The sequence below is a fragment of the Meles meles genome, chromosome 13 (genome assembly GCF_922984935.1).
Source record: "Meles meles chromosome 13, mMelMel3.1 paternal haplotype, whole genome shotgun sequence".
Lineage (NCBI taxonomy): Eukaryota > Metazoa > Chordata > Mammalia > Carnivora > Mustelidae > Meles > Meles meles.
The window spans coordinates 59,594,718-59,616,775 of NC_060078.1; the positions used below are offsets into that span (position 1 = coordinate 59,594,718).

A 22,058-nucleotide genomic window follows, 5' to 3' on the forward strand; every position below is an offset into this window, starting at 1 on the left:
CCATCCAGAAACAAAACAAGACAATTCCAGGGGCGCCTGGGTGGCTCAGTGGATTAAAGCCTCTGCCTTCAGCTCAGGTCATGATCCCGGGATTCTGGGATTGAGCCCCGCATCGGGCTCTCTGCTCTGCAGGGAGCCTGCTTCCTCCTCTCTCTCTCTGCCTGCCTCTCTGCCTGCTTGTGATCTCTGTCTGTCAAATAAATAAATAAAATCTTTAAAAAAAAAAAAAAGACAATTCCATCAACTTGTGACTGCTACAGTTGGAGCAGCAATTGTCTAGAAGACTGAAGCAATAATTTAAATTTTCTAAGCCCTCAAATTATTACTTAGGTATTAGAGGCCTGTTCTCCCTGGACCAGGGAGTTTCTCGAAGTGGACTCTGAGGATCATCTTAGGAATGTGGTATATACAGATTCCTACCATCTATTCCCCCCATTACCACCACTCAACAGGAGTCTCTGGAACTGGGACCCAAGAATCTTCATGTTTAATAAACTCCCCAGAGGATTCTTATGGACTCTACCAGCTAATCCATGTGGATTAATTTTCAAATGCCTACACTGAAGTCTATTCTCCAAATCTCTGGCACTCCAGGTCATGTACATATGTATGTATATAACATTTAATTTTCATATGTTTATATATATTTTTATACTTTACATATTTAAATTATAAACATATTTTTAAAAGATTTATTTACTTATTTGACAGAGAGAGAAAGAGAGAGCACAAGCAGGGGGAGTGGCAGGCGGATGGGGAGGAAGAAGCAGGCTCCCCACAGAGCAGGGTGCCCGACCTGGGGCTCAATCCACCTTAGCTGAAGACAGATGCTTAATCGACTGAGCCACCCAGGTGCCCCTATCAAGTTATTTTTATATAAATGACACTTTGCAGATTTACAGAAGTTTGCAAAGAACTGTACCGGAAAGTCCTATGTACCCTTTCCCCAGCCTTCCCCAGTATTAAGATCTTATAACCATAGTATCTCTTCCACAAAGCTTACTCAGACTTCTCAGTTTTACATACAACACTAAAGTTTACACTCCATTGCCCTAGACTGGAACCCTCCAAACAAAACAAAACAAAACAAAACAAAACAAAACAAAAAGCCAAAGCAGGACTAACACCAGGAGTCAGGAGGTAGAAGACTGCAGTCCTGCCTAGGTCAGGACTGGTGGACTATGTCCTAGGTGGACAGGTCCTAGGTGGACTATGGCCACCTGACAGTTAAAGGGAATTGGTGGAGTGTGGCTGTTTGCTTACACCCTTCACCACTGGGACTGACAGGAAGGCCAGGAGCAGATCTGGGGGGATGCGCTCACCAAAGTCACCTTCTTTGGGCATCTGGGGAAAGGAGCAGGGCTAGCTTCAGGCAGAGTCTCATTGAAGAATTATCCTGCTTATCTGGCAGGAGAGCCCCATCTATTTGCTTTTAAGCCAATGGACACTGCCAGCTCCCAGCGTAATAAAGAGGCTCAGCTAAATCAGAAACTACACTGGTGCTTATTCTTGAGGGAGTCGTCCTAGGGATGGAGGAGGTCCAGTGTGGGTGAATCAGTAATAGGCAGTGTGCCAAGGCCAAGGATATGGATCCTGGGTGGACAAAGGCACTTTGAGCAGGAGGTCACTGAAAGCTGAGCCCAGGAAAGGTCTCAACAAAACATGAGAGAAACTCTAGTTGATACTTCTCTTCATCGCCCATTTCTTTGTGAGGATGGCACCTTTTGAAGGTGCTCCACACTGGGACCACCACTTGGAGTCTGGGTATATGGGCAGGTCAGGAGAATTGGCAGGGCTGACGGCTCCAGAAATTTATCTAAATGAGTGGCTGTAGAGTCCTCCCAGGATAGCATGGGATAGGGATAGCAGGATAGGGAATCAAGAAGATCCCAGCCATGAAGCCAGTCACTGGAACATGTTAGCAAGCCCCTCAGCTTCGGTCCAATGAAGAAGGCTGGTGGGTGACGAGGAGGCCACGTTACAGGCCAAACCTGAAGAATTATTTTACTGAAACCCTCTAAGAAAGTGTACACGAATGGCAGTTTTGATAACTAAGTGGAAAAGCAAAGCTCTAAAGTGGATTAAAAGACATCTGTCCCTGTATTTTAAAAAAATTTATAGTTCCTCTAAGAGAAGTTTTAGGTTCACAGAGAACTTGAACAGAAAGTACAGAGTTCCCGTAAATACTCCCCTTTCCCCCTGCACAGGTTCCCCCATTATTAACATCCCAAATTAGTGTGGTACATTGCTACTTTTTTTATGCATCGAACTCAGTCTAAGCAGAAACGGTCCTCCCTACAATGTGCCCAGGGAATATGGTGGTGCCCAGATAAAGCAGAGGCCAGGCCTGGCAGATATGGGTGCTTGGCGGACAGACACACAGAGGGAGGGTTGGAGCAATGGAAGAACGGAAAAGCAGCAGAGACAATGTGATAGTTAACTGCGCTTGTTTATCAGTGTGTGCAAAACGTCACTAAGACCTTCAAGAAGTAGTTATCAAGAACTTTTGGGGGATCAGGAGTCCTGAATTAGCAGGTGGGAATATGAGCAAGAGAAACACGGGTTGCTTGCAGAAAAGCATAGCAGCGAAGGAATACACGCTCCGGGATCACACTGACTAGGTTCCCATCCTGGCTTTACCACTTACCCAGCTGTGGGATGCTGGCTAACCGCTGCATGCTTCCGTTTCTGGTTCTGTAAAATGGAAGACATTATAGTTTCTACCTTATACAATGGTTGTGACAATGACATGAGCTAAAAACGTGCAAAGAAAGCACTTAAAGTATTTTCTGTTCACAGGATAAACATTCAGTATATAGCATAGTACCTACCCCATAGGGTTGCCATGGAAATGAAAAATGATGATACAGGTGAAGCACTGCTTCAGAAGAGACGTACTCCATGAATGTTAGCTATTATTGTGTGATGGAAGTTAAATTTTAAATGGCATCAGTATATATACTGGAAGACTGTCAAAAGGAGAAGAAACAATTACAACATTTTTATTTGGCAGCATAAAAACAAAACTAACTGCAGTTGTTTATGTAAATCACTTACCACTTATGTCTAATTACCATGAAGCACAATAACAATTATACATAACATTAAGTGTGTCAGATTGACTTTGCTAAAACTTTTGATTATAACACCAACCTCTGTGTACATATGCTTAGTGTTAACTGTCTGTTGCTCTTGCGGTATGATCATCTGCTAATGTGGCACGGTCGTCTGCTCTCAATGTTAGAAAATTAGTGGGAGCACTGGCTTGCCAGACTTCCTTGTCCATATCCTCCCCCAGATCTTTTCCAGTGATCCTATTATCCTACAATTTTCTGTTCGTTCTGATGATCCTTCCATCCTTTTTTCAAAACCCTTTAATTCAATCTATTTTTAAAGAGCACTTACTCTGTTCAAGGTACTGTAATAGGAGTTGGAGGGGATACAAGGATAACTAAGGCAACCCCTACTTACAGTCGAATATTAGGAAATAAAAGGAAATCTTAATATGAGGCAGAAGAGAGTTGCTATGAATCTTTAGGAAATGCTGGTTGTGGATTTTGAAGTAGATATTAAGAGTAAGTAAAATTTTTATATGGAATTGACTATTCTGGACATTTTGTATAAAGAGAATCATACAATTTATGAAGCAGAGAAGGGTGGGGGAGTTGCAATTTTAAACAGGATGACCAAGAAAAGCTTTAGGGAGAATGACACACAGGATTTAAAGGCTGAATGCAGGTGAAGGAACAAACTATTTAGAGATCTGAGTAAAAAGCATTCTGGGCAGAAAGAACAGCCAATGTGATGGCCCAGAGGCTGGAGAGTGCCTGGTGTGCTGGAGGAACGACGACACCAGTGTGGTGTTACTGGCGGCCAGATTGCACAGGATTTTATAAACCATGATAAGGTTTGGCTTTCTGCTCTATGTGAAAGAGGAAATCAGGGCACCTGGGTGGCTCAGTGGGTTAAGCCTCTGCCTTCAGTTCAGGTCATGATCTCAGGGTCCTGGGATTGAGCCCTACATCAGGCTCTCTGCTCTGCAAGGAGCCTGCTTCCCCCATTCTCTGTCTCTGCCTGCCTCTCTGCCTACTTGTGATCTCTGTCTGTCAAATAAACAAATAAAATCTTTTTTTAAAAATAGATTAAAAAAAAAGAAAGAGGAAATCATTGGAGGACTTTGAACAGAAAGTAGCAAAATTTGATTTACATTTTATTTTTCTAAAGATTTATTTATTTATTTATTTACTTGAGAGGGGGTGGAGGGAGGGGCAGAGAAAGAATTTCAAGCAGACTCCCCACTGAACGTGGAGCCTGACATGGAGCTCAGTCTCATTCCACATGAGATCATGACCGGAGTCAAAACCAAGAATTGTTCAACTGACTGAGGTACCCTGGTGCCTGCCCCTGATCTATATTTTCAAGGGACTGATCTTTTTTTTTTTTTTTTTTTAAGATTTATTTATTTGACAGATAGAGATTACAAGTAGGCAGAGAGGCAGGCAGAGAGAGAGAGAGGAGGAAGCAGGCTCCCAGCCAAGCAGAGAGCCTGATGCGGGGCTCGATCCCAGGACCCTGGGATCATGACCTGAGCTGAAGGCAGAGGCTTTAACCCGCTGAGCCACCCAGGCGCCCCAAGGGACTGATCTTTAAATAGACCAATCATTTTGAGAATAAAATGTAGGAGAATAAGGGTGGAAACAAGGAGCACAGGAGGCTTTAACAATAATCCAGGCAATGGAGCTCCTGGCTGGCTCAACTGATAGAGCATGTGACTCTTGATCCCAGGGGTTGTGAGTTCAAGCCCCACATTGGGTGTAGAGATTGCTTAAAAGAAAAACCTTAAAAACAAAACAATCATCCAGACAGGAGACAATGATAGCTTGGACCTAGGGACAGCAGTGAAGGTATTGAGAACTGATTAGGGTCTGGATATAATTTGAACCGGAGTTGGCAGGATTTGATGACAGAATGAATATGGGATATGAGAGAAAGAAAGGAGCCAAAGATGATTCCAAGATTTTTGTCTGACAACTAGAGGAGGAAGTGTCCTTTACTCCAGTGGGTAAGACTACAGAAGGAGCAGTTTGGGGATGGTGGCAGCAAAGATCAGGAGTTAACTTTTGGATGGATTACGTTTGAGATGCCCATTAAATATTGAAGTGCAATATGCAAGTCTGGAGTTCAAGAAAAGGCCTGAGAATTGTTAGGAGGGTAAGGCACAAACCTTCTGAATGACAATCAATCTGGGTGGTATCTTCAGCAATAGTCCATATGGGGAATGGGAAGCTTGTACTTCGTCTAGGAACATGGTGATTATACCACGTTCTATAGAGCTACTTCCACTTGGTAAACAAATTTTGTATCTTCTACTGTTTATTATCATCTTGCCTCCAATCACCTAATTGTCTCTGGGTAATACCCATACAAACACTTAAATTCCTTCCTTTTTCGCTCTCTTTCCACTTTCTAACATCACATACTAACTATGCTATCTGTAATCCATATTGTATTTTACTCCCCAATAAAATATCTTGCCATTGTCTCATTAATTAAGAACAAGATCCTCCTCCTTTGGTGTTCGTTCACAAGGACACACTATCTTTTTTTAAATTGAGATATAGTTAACACATAATATTATATTAGTTTCAAGTACACAACAGGATGATTTGATATATGTACATACTGCAAAATGACCGTTACAAGAAGTCTAGCTAACAATCCCAAGTCTTCTTAATACTGGATGGTCTGGATATGAGGAAGCCAGCCATAATGGTTCACATATGTCTGCAAATAACTCTGGGGTTCACAAACATTAATTAATGGAAATGTCTACACAAAGCCTACAGTCTTGTCCCATGGCAGGTGTTCAATTAAATCTAATTGATTAATCATTTTGGCTCAACCAGCTCATCATACAAATCTTTACATATTGTAGGATCTTGAGGAAGAATCCTCTACTATCTCCCACCATGGCTCTCTGTGATCCCAACTTAGTATCCTCTCACAACCCAGGCTCATGGCAAAGATTTCTCTTTTCTCCACAACTTGATTTTTGTTTTGTTGCTGTTTTCTTTCCTGATACTGTCTAGCCTCTGAATGGGAACTAGCCTCTGTCTGGCGTGGTAATGTCCAAAAGTCTTTGCAAATTATGACTAACATCAAGATTGCCTCTATGACCGAGAGCAGGACTCTCCAGTGTTACCCTATTACAGCCACACCCATCCCCAATCCCTAACCCCTGACAACCACTAATCTATTCTCCAGCTCTATGATTACCTATTTCATGATTGTTGCATAAATGAAATCATGAAATATGTAGAAATCATGAAGATAGAGCACGAGTGGAGTAGAGGAAGAGAGAGACTCCTAAGCAGGCTCCATGCCCAGTGGGGAGCCTGACACTGAGCTCTATCTCACGATCTTGAGATCGTGACCTGAGCAGAAATGGAGTCAGATGCTTAACCAACAGAGCCAATCAGATACCCCAAAGTATGTATCCTTTTGAGATTGGCTTTGATCACTTTGTGTAATGTACTTGATGTTCATCCGTGTTATTGAATGTATCAATTAGTTCATTCCTTTTACCACCGAGTAGTGCTCTGTGGCATGGATGAACCACAGTTATTTTATCCACTTACCCTGGGAAAGGTATTTGAGTAGCTTCCAGTTTTGGAGTATCATCCATATACACCCATGTACAAGTTCCCGAGTAAAGACAAATCTTCATTTCTCTGGGCTAAATACCCAAGAGCAGAACTGCTCAGTTGAATGGCAAGTCCATATATTTCAGTTTTGAAAGAAATTGCCAACATATTTTCCAGAGTCAGATTATTTATTTTTGGAATTTAATTATGACTCAGTTCCTAGAAAGACACTCTACTACTTACTTTTTTTTTTTTAAGATTTTATTTGACAGAGAGAGAGAGCGAGAGAGCACGTGCGCAAGCAGGGGGAATGGCAGGCAGAGGGACAGGGAGAAGCAGCCTCCCTGCTTAGCAAGGAGCCCAGTGTGGGGCTTGATCCCAGGACGCTGGGATTGTGACCTGAGCTGAAGGCAGACACTTAACCAACTGAGCCACCCAGGTGCCCTATTTACCTCTTTCTGATTAGAGAACTATCCTTCTCAGAGTCCTACGGAGTCTGATGGCCTTGGATTCAATCCTGCTTCAATACTTATTAGATGGGTGAGACTGAACAAGATATTTACCTTTTTTGAGTCTCAGATTCCCTATTTAAAAAATAGGAACATTAATGGCCAAGACAGTAAGAATTTAACAAGATCGGCATGTAAAATACTCATAGTAGAGTGCTGGTACACAGTAGTAAGTTCATGTTCTCTCTTCCCACTCCATGGCAAAATAACAATCAAATATTACTTGCAACATTTTTGTTATTTGAAATTTTAAAAATCAAAAGAAAGCATAATGTTAGTTCTTCTTCTTTTTTTTTTTTTAAAGTAGCTTCCACACCCAGCATGGAGCCTAGTGCAGGGACTGAAACCACAATGCTGCGATCAGAACCTGAGCTGAGATCAAAAGTCAGATGTTTAACTGACTGAGACATCTAGGCATCCTAATGTTAACTCCTTTAGTGCATATTCTATTAGATAAATTTATCTTTAATAGATCCCTTCTGCATAATTTTTCCTAGGAAAAACCATTTTCATTTCTTCCTATCAATTATGTTTGCTGAGGTAATCCCTATAATGCTTGGCAACAGAAATGAGTTGGTATATCCCCATTATGCTCTGTGGTTTTTGTCTCTTCTAGGTCAGTGAACAATTTCCTGATGACGGGTCCAAAGGTAAGAAAAAATGGCCTTTGATTTATTTGGATTTCACTGATCTTAGCTTCTTGACTGAAGACTATACATGTCAATTTCTTTTCATGATATCCACATTTTTTATTAGCTGTGTATATTACAGAAGGAAAGACGTGGCATGGAGAGGGTTAGGGATGCACCCAAAAGAACACAGCAAACTACTGTCAGGACCAAGGCAAGAACTCAGGAGAACTGATTCTGAATTTATGGCCAGAAGTGCCAGAACCACAAAAGTCAATGGCCTTTCCCAGTGTCAGGTTGCAGCCACACATCCTTCTCAGTGCAGTGTTAGGATACAGCTCTCCATCTTTAAAATGCTGACTTTGTACTCCACGATCTCTAAGAACAGTTCCAGCTGCCAAATGTTCTTTTCTAAGACAGTAATGGGATGAGAACAGCCAAAAATTCATGAATTATGTAATTTGGATTCATTTTGGAGAGGCAGAATAGTATAGTGAATAAAGGCTAGCGAGGTCTAGGGGCACCTGGGTGGCTCAGTTGGTTAAACATCTGCCTTCGGCTCAGGTAATGATCCCAGGATCCTGGGATTGAGTCCCACATGGGGCTCCCTACTCAATAGGAAGCCTGTTTCTCCCTCTGCCCTCCCCCTGCTTGTGTTTTCTCTCCCATTGTCTCTCTGTCAAATAAATAAATAAAATATTTTTTTTAAAAAAGGTTAGTGAGGTCTAGAATCTGGTAACATTGAATTTCATTCCTACTGTTACCATACTAGCTGTACAGGACCTTGAACAAAACGCTTTACTTCACCTTTCTGAGCCTCAGGTTCCTAACCTATAAAAATAGTACCTACTTCACAAGGTTATTTGTGATGTTAAAGTGCTTACTCTGTCATTATTTTATTTTTTAAAAAGATTTTATTTATTTGTCAGAGAGAGAGAGAGAAAGAGAGAGAGAGAGCACAAGCAGGGGGAGCAGCAGGCAGAGGGAGAGGGAGAAGCAGGTTCCTCACTGAGCAAGGAGCTGAACAAGGGACTCCCAGGACCCTGGGATCATGACCTGAGCCAAAGGCAGATGCCGATTGAGCCACCCAGGCATCCCTGTCATTATTTTAGAAGGAGAGAAGAGTGGGCAGGAAAAGAGATGCATGGCCACTTCAGTGCAAATGCCTCCCAAGTTCAGCTGGGAGTCTGAATTTCGACCCCTGTGTTTCTGTAGGCCTACTTGATCTATTCCAGCAGTGTTGCAGCTGGTGCCCAGAGTGGTATTGAAGAATGCAAGTATCAGTTTGCCTGGGACCGATGGAACTGCCCCGAGAGAGCCCTGCAGCTGTCCAGCCATGGTGGCCTTCGCAGTGGTAAGGAAAGCCTCCGCCACAGCTCCCTTGACCCCCTGGCCATAGGTTAGAGCCCCGCTCTTCAGGGATGGCCCCCTGCTGCTTCTACATCAGCATCCTAGTCTTCACCTGGTCTCTACTCTCAGGTGATCCTGCCTCTGGGATCTTCTCTGTCCCTTTTCCATCTCCTCCTTCTTAGGAAGCTTTTTTTTTTTCTCTCTCTTCCCAACACCCTCCCTGCTCAATGCATGGACCTTGCCTCACCCCTAGTCTATAACATCCTCAGCCTCCCAGTTGGCTAAGGGCTTCCTCACACTATAAAGAGCATCAGGAGGTAGGTAGGAGTATTAATTCTTCATGTCTCTTAGCCCTTCTTTCAGCAGCTCAGCAGAGAGGTACAGGATAAGTGGGGACTAACTTGGACACCATATTCCCAAGAAGATAAAGAGTGGCCATACCAGTCAATGAAATAGCTGCCAAGCAGAGGTTTTCTCTTTAGGACTAGCTGGCCCGTGCCTCTTAGACTTCAGTATTTCAGGAAGGAAAGGGCATGAGTTCTTTACAGCCTGGCCTTCAGATTCATCTCCTTCCCCATTTCTTCCTCTGGCTCTTTGCCACCTAAATCCTTAAGAATCCTGTAGGTCAACAGTCATCTAGCCACCTAATCATAATGTGTGACCTGAAAAAGATGGGAGGGGAGAAGCGTAGCGCTCAGACGGAGGCTGGAGCAGACCATGGACAAGGGTGAAGTACATTGTAAAGGTGGGGAAACAGGTTGGAGCTGGGGATGAGAGCACAGTGATGGTGCTCAAGGGAGACAGCATGACTGACAGTGAGTTGTAACCCCTGCTCTGACTCCCCGTTTTTGGTTCCTGCCAGCTAATCGGGAGACAGCGTTTGTACATGCCATCAGTTCTGCTGGGGTCATGTACACTCTGACTAGGAACTGCAGCCTCGGCGACTTTGACAACTGCGGCTGTGACGACTCCCGCAATGGGCAGCTGGGTGAGTAGAGGTGGCCAGGGCAGGCTGGTGAAGTTCACTACGAAGAAAAGTTCGGTGGGTAGTTTGGTGGGTGAAGGACAGTTGTATTCTTCTAAATCTGGGGAAATCAGGGCGGCCCAGTTTAAGCCAAAACCCTAGAAGTGACAAACCAGGCTCAATGTAGCTCAGGGCCCTCCTTCTCCAAGTGGGGGGTTTCCTTAGTTTAAACACAACCAAGGAACACTCCCTGTGGATTCAATCCTGCTACTCTCTCAGAACAGGAGGAACATCATTCCATGTCCCCGTGTTGGAGACATGCCTACCCGTTTCCTTTCTACGCTTTACCTCTGCTGTCCTCTGGAATCCTCTCTGACCTCCAGTTCAACTTCCAACTTGGTTGGTCCATATTATTTCTATTGTGCCCCCGCCCTGCAAGCTGGTGCTTTCCTCTCCTTTTTCTGGCCATTGTCAGTCGCTCACCAGGCACAAACATACTCTGCCCAAAGACCAGAGACGGCGTGTAGAGGGCCAAGCCGCAGGCACCTTGCAGAGAATCCACTCCGCAAGGACTTAGGTCATGGAGCCCAGAGCAGGGAACTGGCTGAGGCTGGAAGTGGAAGCGGGAATGTGGCCTAAACAAATCTAGGCTGAAACTGATCTGGAGAGAGGATACCTGCCCAACGCCAACCCACTTAGAAACAGTAGCCCAGGAGTCCATGCCCGCCTGCTCAACGACCTTTCCTAACCTCGTATCCTTCCAGGGGGCCAAGGCTGGCTGTGGGGAGGCTGCAGTGACAACGTGGGCTTCGGAGAGGCAATATCCAAGCAGTTTGTCGATGCTCTAGAAACAGGACAGGATGCTCGGGCAGCCATGAACCTGCACAACAACGAGGCCGGCCGCAAGGTGAGTCCTGCAGCCCCCAGGGTGAGGCAGCTGGCTCCACCCCCCATCAGCCCTAGGTACCGACCTCTCTTCAGTTCATTTAACAGATTGGAAAAGCGAGGGTCCAGGCTCGCCAGCTACATGGACTAGCTAGCCGCCTCGCCATCCCCTAGCGGCCAACTGCCCCGCCGCTTACTCCCTGGCCGGCTCACTCCTAGCTCTCTCCCCAGGCGGTGAAGGGCACTATGAAACGCACGTGTAAGTGCCACGGAGTGTCCGGCAGCTGCACCACGCAGACCTGCTGGCTGCAGCTGCCCGAGTTCCGTGAGGTGGGCGCGCACCTGAAAGAGAAGTACCACGCGGCTCTCAAGGTGGACCTGCTGCAGGGGGCCGGCAACAGTGCTGCCGGCCGAGGCGCCATCGCCGACACCTTCCGCTCCATCTCCACGCGGGAGCTGGTGCACTTGGAGGACTCCCCGGACTACTGCCTGGAGAACAAGACGCTGGGGCTGCTGGGGACGGAAGGCCGAGAGTGCCTGCGGCGCGGGCGGGCCCTGGGCCGCTGGGAGCGCCGCAGCTGCCGCCGGCTCTGCGGGGACTGCGGGCTGGCGGTGGAGGAGCGCCGCGCGGAGACCGTGTCCAGCTGCAACTGCAAGTTCCACTGGTGCTGCGCGGTCCGCTGCGAGCAGTGTCGCCGCCGGGTCACCAAGTACTTCTGCAGCCGCGCCGCACGGCCGCGTGGGGGCGCCACGCACAAAGCCGGGCGAAAACCCTGAGGGGCTCCTTGGCCCCCTCCTTTCCCCATCTGTCCTAGGCTTCTTTTAGAGAGACCCCAGTGATAGAGGAACCTAGGGAATGCCCCCGCCCCAGCATCCCCCCCCCCCCCCAGGGATCCCAGGAGGGAGAGACACCACCATCTCTCCAGTTTCCAACCCTTTTCCCGCCCTTTTCCCCAATTCTTCCGTGCTCTTCTCCACCTCTGTCCACCCTCACTGGCCACACTTAGGTGTGAGAACTCCCAGTCCTGAGATTTTGAGCTCCTGATCTTCCTTGGACTGGGGTGAGAACAGGTGCGTCTCCTCCCCTTCCTAGCTGCCTTAAGGCCTGGCCTGGGCTGGCGGTGGAGCCTGTGGAAGAGCACTGCCCAGATTCACAGGGCCTGGCCCCAGGAAAGCCATGCATTTCCCTTTCTCCCATTTTCTTGCACCCCTCCCCCCACTCTTCTGCTGCCAGGTCTCTACCACAGCCACATCTTTTCTTTCTTCAGAGCTCCTTCCTTGCTTCTGATTCCCTGCTAACCGCTGGCAGACACCCCAGCAATCTCTAATGCTTTCTCTCTTGTTCCCGTTCCCTGCAGAAAAACTGACAAAACTGACCCCGGAAAAAGCATGTGTTTGGGGCTTGTTTCCCAAAGGCAGGGCCTGAGGATGAAGAAGTGGGAACCCTAGCAGGGTGACTTGCTGGAAACCACGGGTGCTACTCATCCATGGGATATGGTGACTTCACCGGTCAGGCCGCAACCTAGTGACCTTCGGACAATCACCCGAGGTGCCCCAGGCATACCCACAATGTCTGGGAACTATGTAAGGGCAGATGACCAGCCACTCCCTGCCCCTGAAACTTCTCCCTGCTCCTAACCTATCCTTTCCTAGCAACCGACTTTACCTCTCCTCCTTCCTCAAAGGATCCTTGTTTCTCAGAGCCAAGACTGAATGAAATAAAGCCCATTTCCCATTCAGACCCCACTCTGTACCTCTAAAAGCAGGTCATGAGGAAGGAGAAGCTGGGACCTTTCCTTTTCGCAAAACCTGGATCTCAAACAGGCAGGATTCAGGTCTGGCATTGGATATTTGCCTTCAATAGGTAAACTTCCTGCGATGAAACTTTCCAGCTGGAAGCTCAGCACCTTGAACTTTAATTTATTGAAGTCCCTGTGATATGTGCCTTCTTTTCTAGGTATTGAACTTATTCTTGGGGACATTGGGGAGGGTGGGTGGAAGATAGAACCTCTAGGCCCTCTCTTCCTTCCCCCCTTGCCAGAACACTATCCTCCCTCAAGCCTCACTTTCCTGATGGCCTACATAGTTAACACTGGGCTGACTGAGGCTAGCCTGCCAACAATTAGTGAATCATCCACACAAATCTTCCCTCAGTACATTCACTCAGAAGCCAAGAGCTCACTGCTTGAGAGAAAAGCAGTACAGCAGGAACTTGCTTCTGAAAGAGGGCTCTGGAAAGGGAAGAGTCAAACCCTGTCAGATTCTCTGTAGCCCACGGAGCTTCCCAGCCACCTCCCTCCTCCTAAGCTGGTCATGGGTCTGGACACGGGACAGCTCTTTAGAACTGGTCAGATGCCAGTCCACCTCATCCTACCTCCCAGAGTAGGAAGGGCACAGAGATGTGGCTCCAAGTAGGTAACGGGCTAAGGCTTTCGAGGCCAACCCAGGAGAGTGGAAAGGCTCCTTGTATATTCCAAATTGGGACAGTGGCCAGGTCAGACTCCAAACCCCTAGCCTCATCCCTGTACATCCTCTGGTCAACTAACACTTACTGAGAGGAGAGGCTGCCTGCCCTTCCTCATGGGGGACACACTTCCCTTCAGGATCTCCTAGGGCTTCATTTCCAGCTCTATCAGCAAAAGCCCTTTTTTGCTCCTTCCCTCAGCTTTGATCTGGGCCTCGTGAACCTCCCAACTTGTCCTTCTTCCCTAATCAAGTAGCAGCATATATTAAACTGGCTGTCCCACTTGGCAGAATTACTTGATAGTGTACCGTAAGAAAATCTGGCAAGGCCACTAGAAAATATAAAAGAACGGGGCTGTAAAGGAAAACTGCATTCTCCAAGTCTCTCAGCATAAAAGCAGGACAATTATTGTGCTTCATATTTGATAATCCCAGGCCAGTACTTGAAACCATCATTGCTGCCAGAAAGTTGTTTCATAGGTTGTTGTTTTGTATTGCTAAATGGAAATGATTGATAACCAGATTCATCTGAGTTCTATAAAGAAAACATTATTGAGCTAACTCAGATCTGTATTGCTTTTTTTCCTCTCTTGCATTATCCACGCATTCATCTGGTCATTCAGCAAACACTGGTGAACAAATACAGTGGTGAACAAACAACACAGCGATCTCCTTGCATGCATGGAGTTTAAGTTCTCTCTTACGTTCAATCACCAGGGTTGTGTTCCCCTTTGCAAAATATGGACAAGTTCAGAACACCTGCTTGGTAGGACACCTTGGAGGTCAACTAGTCAAACCTTTTGTTTTATAGATTAAAACCGATGCTGAAAAAAATGTCTGTCTTGTTCAGCCAACTAGTAAGTTACTGTGGGGTGGAACCCTCCTCTTGCATACCCTTTAAGGCCCATGTGTCTCCACCAGAGAGAAGCAGAGGGAGATCCTGAGAAGTGACAAGGACACGGCGTGGGGGGAAGGGGGGCGCAAAACACTCTCCTTCCTGTTGCTGGCCTGTGAGCCTACACACAGGCAGGGCTTTCTTTTCTTGAAAAGAATCCCAGCCTCAACTGGCCTTAGCAGCAGGTTAGGGCAAAGACAGAGCCAGGGTCGTGCTCAGCCCCGGTGGTGCTGGCGGTGGTGGGAGGGGAGGGCAGGCCAGGGCACCCGCCTATTGTGGGTCTGGATTGGATGCTTCCACTCATTCATTTCCTTTTAATTAACCCGCATTCCTGGAGGAGAAATATTTATGTTGGCTCCCATAGAGGCAATCCGCAGACTGGAAAGAAGGGGAAAGAAAGCCTGCCTTAGCAAAACAATATCTCTAAAGAGCTCAAGGAGAGAAAATAAGAGAACAAAATGCCATTAAAATAGCCTTCTACCCCCACTGGAGTCAATGAAAACTTCATTTCACATGCTAATCCCCCACTCCGCCCCTTCTCTTCTCACAACACCTTTCCCGAAAGTGTTTGGGAAAAGTCTTCGCAGTCAGTACACAGCTCCCTGCAGCTCAGACTTCTCCTTGTGTTAGTTCAGGGCCCCAAGTGGGGCTCTCGCTCCAGCAGCGGCTTTTTTCTCCCCCCCTTTAATTTAAACAAAGACTTCAGAGTTCATCAACCTCCCACTGAAATTCACAGCTGCTGAACAAACTAATCCCCTCTCCCTGCCTTTCTTCCCTTCAATGGGCTCTTGGCTTCAAAGACACTTTGGGAAAGGACTTTGCTGGGGCTCACACTGCTTCCTCAATAGAAGTTAGTGCAAGTATTATCTGAAGAGCAAGTGGCTTTACAAACAAATACTGCCTAACAATCCCTTCCTTCCAAACACACACATCTAGCCCACAGACATGATGGGATCTACAACAGGATTAGAGATAGTACCCCCGGCTTCACACCCAGCCCCTTTGTGCAGCTGAGCTCAGCCCTGAAGTGGTGTGGGGAAAACCCTAGAGCTGAACGTCAGGCACGGACACACACACCAGAGTGGCCACAGATGCTGCAAGGCTTTCTCCTCGCACCCCCTCCTTTCTCCAACTCTCTAGACTCCCCATGTGTCTTCAAGCCTCTCTCCTGCCTTACTGGGGTGCAGGGAGCAAGAACAAAGAGAATAGGAAGAGAGGTAAGGGCAAAATAGGACCCAGAGGAGACAATAATTGGGAGATGACTGAGGAAACCAAATCAAAGCGGCTTTATTGCCCACTAAGTACACCAGTGCTTCAAATGCAAAGTTCAACCATGAAAAGTGCAGCCAGAGAAGATAGCCCTGAGACATGTGAGCGCTGAGGAGAAGGGCCTCCAACCCTTGAGGAGCTGTGCCAGAAAAGTCTTTTGTTAATATGGCTCCTGTTGCAGAATGGGGTTGATGATCACAGAATGAATGGCTGAGGGCCTTGGGCCAGAGCCTGGGCAGGTCAAATCAGGTCAGGTCCCCGCAGGCAGTGGTCCCTCTGCTCCTGTCTCACAGCCTAGGACAGCTCCCAGCAAAAGGCGGTGCGCCCCTTCTACTTTCCGCCTAACCCAGCCCACCCCTATGATACTGGCAGAAGAGAAGGTCTTGTAAAATGGGCCAAAGTTCCTCCTCTTGGTTCTGCCCAGCACCCACCCCTCATGTCCATGACTTGTTCAAAAGATTAATGACAGTCCATTCTAGCCCAGTCTCTGGGGCTCAGAAATAAAAGGACCTGGAAATATGAAGTCAGAGGCAAGGAGAAGGTAAGGTCAGGCTCATAACCCATAGAAGGGGAAAACAAATCCCCACAAGATGCGTACAGCAGAGGTAGACTTGAAGGTAATGATCTCGCTCAGCCCCTCGGAAGCCACACTTAAACAGAATCCCCCTGGGGGAGAAGATGCCCTGCTCGGGGTCCTGTCAGAGTCCAGCATCAGGGAAAGGGAAGAACCAGTTCTCTCTGCCTCAGAGGCTGAGAGCCTTGGGCAGATTCTAGAAGGCCAGGCATAAAGGAGTGGAAAGCAGGCAGTCTGCTAGCTTAGAGGCAAGCCCACTGCATCATATACCTGGCAGCAAGGGAAGAGGGTCGGGGAAAACAAACAAAACCCATTCCAAAATTCCCCCTTTTCTGCAGGGAGGAGTTAAGTCACAGCAGAAGTAGCTCCTGGCAAGAGAGGCTACCTGGTTTACATGTGCAGCTTCTGCGCAATGGTGAGGACGGCCTTCAGGACGAGCATAAAGCTGGAGACCTCGCTGAAGCTGCTGCAGGCCACCACCTGGGCATGCACGGCCAGGCCCTGCTCGAAGTCTCCCACATCCACACATCGGGCTACCTCATGAAGCCCAGCCAGGACATGGGGCGAGAGCTGTGGGGGGATGGACGCTTAGGTCAGGGAGCCCAACACAGCCCCTGCCCTGGGAGCGTGGAACAGTAAGAGAGGATTTAAGTTCTGAAGCCCAGGGCCAGGCAAGAGGTCTATGTGTATATTTTGTGGGGAACCCAGGTCACTGAGACCTATGGAAAAGGACACTGGGGTCCCTCTGGTCACGGCTGATGGTGGAGGGCAGGGGACAGAGGAGCACCACGAAGTGTACTTACTGTGCCCTGGCAGAGCTTATCATATAAGCATTCTAGACGTTGGGCTGCCTTATCCAGCTTCCGTTTTGTCTTCTGCAGGGAGGGAAATGGATTGTGACTCCAGCCCCCGAGACTAACACTACACAGGACTATAAAGAATCACAGTATATCAGAGCTGGAAGGACTTCATGCTACTGCTTTCATTCCACAGGAGAGGAAATGGAGGCCCAAAGAGGGTAAGTGACTTGCGTAAGCTGACACAGCCAATGCATGGATGGCAGGTCTCCTTACTCCTAGTTTCACCCTCCCTCCAGTGCCCCACACTGCCTTGCCAAGAGTTAAGCCTCCGTGCTGCTGGGCCCTGCTTCCTAGGTGCTAGACTCAGACCAGATGAGCCCCCACTCTTGCCCCACATGGAGATACCAAGTAAGTACAAGACACAGACAGCGGCTCAGGGACCCTGACAAGAGTCACACAAGGAACTGATCTATAGCTCAGGAATTCTGGGAACAAGCCAGCACTGTGAGGAGGACACTGTGGGGAAGGCTCAGACTTACTAAATCAGTGGCAGACAGGGAGCAGCGTCGTAGAAGCTTCTCAAAGCTGGTCTTCAAGGACTGATGCTCTGGAGGCAGCTCTTTCCTTTCCACCTTCTCAGGGGGCCGCTGCTGAAGTTGCTGAGGAAGGAGCAGGGAGACAGAAGAGACTGGCAAGCTGTCCTTCTCACAGCTTTCCTACAGACGAGTCCTCAGTGACTCAGTGTCACACTGCTCCCACTAAAGCACAGTTGGGGAAAGGGGTACTCCCTCTTCTCTGCAGTAAGGACATTTGGGACCTGCCCACACCAGTTCCCCAGTGCAAAATCTGCCTGCCCCTTGATGCCTGAGACCCATCTTCCATGCTCCCTGCTTTTCTATACCCAGGGAGAGTTGCAGTTTCCAAGAGGACGGTTAATGCACTGTTCCTCTCACCTGCAGGCTGAATTCTTCTGGAGCTCCTGGGGGAGCATGGCCCATACCAGGGACAGAAGGCTGTGAGGAAAGGACCCCTCGTGGCTCAGGGGTGAGGCTCATCACTGGAACAGTAATCGGTGCTGGGGGCACAAATATCTCTGACAACTAGACACAGAGAAAGAAAGGCATAACACTCTGAGAGACTTCCTAGGCCCTACTTTGAGAGAGCAACAAAAGTTCTGGGTGAGCAAGGGAACAGAGTAGCAAGTAGGGAACCAGGAGATGGGGAGATTGATACATGCATGCAAGAAGGAAAGAGGAGCTGGCTGAGAGGAGAAGAATGAGTGAGGAAAGGGAGAGGACAGTGTGTATGTGCTGACAAGCAGACGGGCTGAATTCCGGAAGAAAGTAGAATATGGGTCATTGCTGAATGTATGAGGGGTAGGTGGCACGAACTGACCTTTTTCCTCTGGAGGTTTGCCCTGGGCACTGGGGCATTTTTCAAGGAGTCTTGAGGTCCTGCATAGCACAAAGATAGAGGTATTTAGGGGCATAGTCAGGAACCCTGGAAATTCAGGCTGAAGGCCAGCAGAATTATTTGAGCTGGAGTCGATCACACCTCCCTCTGCAGACCAGACACACTCAGTTGACATTCTTCAACCCAACGGCCCCCAGATCACTGCTGTGAGGAAAGGTGGTAGTGAAGGGGGGAAGGGAAGGAGGCAATGACCGAGAAGACAGAAGCCATGGAAATAAGACTGACCTGGGTGAGCAGTCGAGGGGCCAGTGATCGGGAGGGCACTAGAGCAAGCAGCACCTGGCCCTCCTGGAGGGTGTGTCGTAGAGAAGTTGACAGGAGGGGCTAAGGACCGGAAGCTTATAGGGCTGACACCTGGGAGTCTCGCAGGAAGTGGAGGGAACAGTCGAGTCATCTCAGCCAGAGGGGTAGAGCTAGGCTGTATGGCGTCTGGGGTTACCATGGGTAGAGGTAGACCAGGAAGAGGCCATGTTCCAGGGAACCCCAAGGGGTTAGGAACTTGGGCTTTTTGCCCACTTAATAGAGGTGGCTCAAATAAAGCTGAAAAGGAACAGAAACAGGTCATTTGCCAGCAAACTTCAATTTGGGAGAGACTCGGAGCTTATCAGGGAAGAATAAGGCAACAATAAAACACATAAAACATACCTAATAATGATAATGAAAGATTAGTATATGTGTATGGAGACCAACCATTTACAGAGTACTTTTAACTATTCCTCATTTGACCCTGAAAATAATCCTGTGGGGTTGAAATGACCAATATAATAGCCTTTCTCACTTTTCAAAAGAAACAGTGGCTAAGTCTGTTGCCCATAGATACAAAGCCAGTAAGTCATAGTACCGGGGGTTCAGACTTCAAATTCCAAGCTCCTCTCACTATACAGTAGACATAATGCCCCCCAAACTCATGCTGGCCATGCCAACTGTTATCCTCTGTGCTCTGCCCAGATAATTTTTGACTCACTCACTCACCAGGCCTTACACTAGGGGCCAAGGGCAAAGGCTGGGCTGCCTGGGGCTCAGGTGCCCTGTAGTCACTGATATTCTGTGTTTTGGAGCTTTGATAAGGGCCAGGATGGGAAGATATCAAGGGTGTCACTAGTGATGACTGAGGTGTGAAAATCCTTGGCCTTGGAGATGGAGCTGGAACCTGTGAAGAGAAAAAAGAGTCAGCACCTGGAAAGGAAAAGAAGGGTAAGTAACTGAAAATAAAAGAACAATAAAGAATATGAAACAAAAAGCTAGTTCTTAAAATAAAAATCAACAGAAACTATGTCTCTATAAAAAGTCACAAAGTGGGGTGCCTGGGTGGCTCAGTGGGTTAAAGCCTCTGCCTTCAGCTCAGGTCATGGTCCCAGGGTCCTGGGATCGAGCCCCGCATCGGGCTCTCTGCTCAGCAGGGAGCCTGCTTCCCTTCCTCTCTCTACTGCCTGCTTCTCTGCCTACTTGTGATCTCTGTCAAATGAATAAATAAAATCTTAAAAAAAAAAAAAAGTCACAAAGAGGGGCATCTGGGTGGCTCAGTCTGTTAAGCGTCTGCCTTTGGGTCAGGTCATGATCCTGAAGTCCCAGGATCCCTGCGTCTGGCTCCCCGCTCGGTGGGGTGGGGAGTCTGCTTCTCCTACCCCCCCCGCCCCTCCCCCTGCTTGTTCTCTCTCTCTCTCTCTCATTCACTCTTTATCTCTCAAATAAATAAGATCATAAAAAAAAAAAGAAAAACAGAGTGGGAGGAATTATTCTTCCTAATGTCAAGACTTACTATATAGAGGTAGTATTCAAGACAAAGTGGTATCGTCAGAGGAAAAGACACACATTAACACAATAGAACAGAGATCTGAGAAATAAATCCATACAAATATGCCCAGTTAATTTTTAATAAAGGAGCAAAATCAATTCAATGGAGGACAGACAGTCTTTCCTTTCTTTCTTTTTTTTTTTTTTTAAGATTTTATTTATTTGTTGGAGAGAAAGAAAGCGTGCGCATGGGTGCACAAGCAGGGAGAACAGCAGGCAGAGAGAGAAACAGGCTCCCCGCTGAGCCAGGAGCTGGATGCGGGAATCCATTCCAGGACCCTGGGATCACAGCCTGAGCGGAAGGCTGATGTTTAACTGACTGAGCCACCCAGGCATTCCAAGACAGCTTTTTCTTTTTTCTTTATTTTTTTTTAAGATTTTATTTATTTATTTGACACAGAGAGAGACAGAGAGAGAGGGAACACAAGCAGGGGGAGTGGGAGAGGGAGAAGCAGGCTTCCCGCCAAGCAGGGAGCCCCACGGGGGCTTGATCCCAGGACCCTGGGATCATGACCTGAGACAAAGGCAGCTGCTTAATGACTGAGCCACCCAAGTGCCCGAGACAGCCTTTTCAATAAATGATTATAGATATCCACTGGCCAAAAAAAAAAAAAAAAAAAGAAAAGGAGCTTGGCTTAAACTTCACACCATATGCAAAAATTAACTCAAAATAGAACACAGCATAACTGTAAAACATAAAACTATAACTTTTAGAAAGAACACAGGAAAACTTTAGGGTAGTATAGACTGGCAAAGACATAAAACGTGTGATCCATAGAAAGAAAACTATAAATTGGGTCTTATAAAATTAACAATTTTTGCTTTGTGAAGGACCCTGTTTAAAAGATGAGAAGACAAATTCTTACATAGTTACACAAACACACACACACATGAGATCTGAATCTACAGATTGTACTAATATCAGTTTCTTGGTTTTCATGTTGTACTATGGTTGTGTGGGACACTGGCACGAAATGGGGTGGGGATGTGATGCATGAGACCTCCCAGTACATTTCTTTACAACTTCCTATGAATCTATAATTATTTCAAACAGAAAGGGGAGAGGGAGAGGTGGAGAGACAGAAAGAGAGAGGGGATAGGAGAAGGAAGAGGAGGGAGGGGTAAGCAGGGGGAAAGAAGAAAAAACATTAGGGTGAGAACTGAAGGTGGGACAGGATGAACCATCAGAGCTTCTGTCTGATACCTCTGTTTACCATCTTGCTGGATTTTGTTCCCCAGTCCCTCCAGTAGGATCCTGGTATCATAAGTTAATAGCACCCTAACCATCTGGGCACTGGTTGGTACCTGGGGGGGTCAGTCCCCCTACTTCGCAGACTCCTCTAAGTCATCACCAATTTCTGTCCATATACTTATTAAGTATCTTAAATCTAACCTCATTCTCTAGCGTTAGGTCAGTCATTTTATGCCCTCATCATCTCTTGCTATTGCCTCTTAAATGCCTCCAGACTTGCCCTTCCTAAACACATAGCTAATCATTCCCCTGCAGAAGACCATTCAATTTCAGGATCAAGTCTAAGGTCTTCAGCACAGAACTCCAGGTCCTTCCTGCTCTATCTCCCACCTCTTGCTCCAGCTTCATCTAATCCCACTCCCCCTACAACAAACACCTGTTTTGCAGCCCCACTGAAATATCAGTAGTTCCTCAAGTGGGCTTTATTTACACTCTCTTCAGTGCTTTTTTACATGCTGTTCCCACTGCTTGAAATAGCCTTTATCTATCTATTCCTTCCTTTGCCTAAATAACTTAATTTTCAATACTCAGATCAAGCATCATCCTCATTCTAAAAT

General features: G+C 47.2%; 2 protein-coding genes across 10 annotated transcripts in view; one reads left to right on the forward strand and one right to left on the reverse strand.

Moving 5' to 3' along the window:
• The window catches only part of WNT8B (Wnt family member 8B), a 37,090-nt gene extending 25,190 nt beyond the window's left edge, over positions 1 to 11,900 (forward strand). Inside the window, exons 3-7 of the mRNA XM_046026460.1 lie at positions 7,770 to 7,803; positions 8,998 to 9,136; positions 9,995 to 10,120; positions 10,861 to 11,003; positions 11,213 to 11,900. Of these exons, the coding sequence (XP_045882416.1) occupies positions 7,770 to 7,803; positions 8,998 to 9,136; positions 9,995 to 10,120; positions 10,861 to 11,003; positions 11,213 to 11,758 (988 nt within the window). The 3' untranslated portion in view covers positions 11,759 to 11,900. The remainder of the gene's footprint in view (positions 1 to 7,769; positions 7,804 to 8,997; positions 9,137 to 9,994; positions 10,121 to 10,860; positions 11,004 to 11,212) is intronic.
• The window catches only part of SEC31B (SEC31 homolog B, COPII coat complex component), a 38,912-nt gene continuing 24,378 nt past the window's right edge, over positions 7,525 to 22,058 (reverse strand). For 5 of the 9 annotated variants that reach the window (XM_046026456.1, XM_046026457.1, XM_046026454.1 and 2 more), the window contains 7 exons: positions 19,428 to 19,605; positions 18,681 to 18,995; positions 18,378 to 18,436; positions 17,936 to 18,082; positions 17,522 to 17,641; positions 16,986 to 17,057; positions 15,612 to 16,752 (listed from right to left, as the gene is read on the reverse strand). In XM_046026456.1, coding sequence (XP_045882412.1) covers positions 16,573 to 16,752; positions 16,986 to 17,057; positions 17,522 to 17,641; positions 17,936 to 18,082; positions 18,378 to 18,436; positions 18,681 to 18,995; positions 19,428 to 19,605 — 1,071 coding nt within the window. In that variant the 3' untranslated portion in view covers positions 15,612 to 16,572. Of the gene's footprint in view, positions 8,194 to 9,449; positions 9,795 to 14,551; positions 14,718 to 15,611; positions 16,753 to 16,985; positions 17,058 to 17,521; positions 17,642 to 17,935; positions 18,083 to 18,377; positions 18,437 to 18,680; positions 18,996 to 19,427; positions 19,606 to 22,058 lie in introns of those variants that run through there. The other 4 variants (XR_006821202.1, XM_046026452.1, XM_046026453.1 and 1 more) reach the window with 4 other exon arrangements.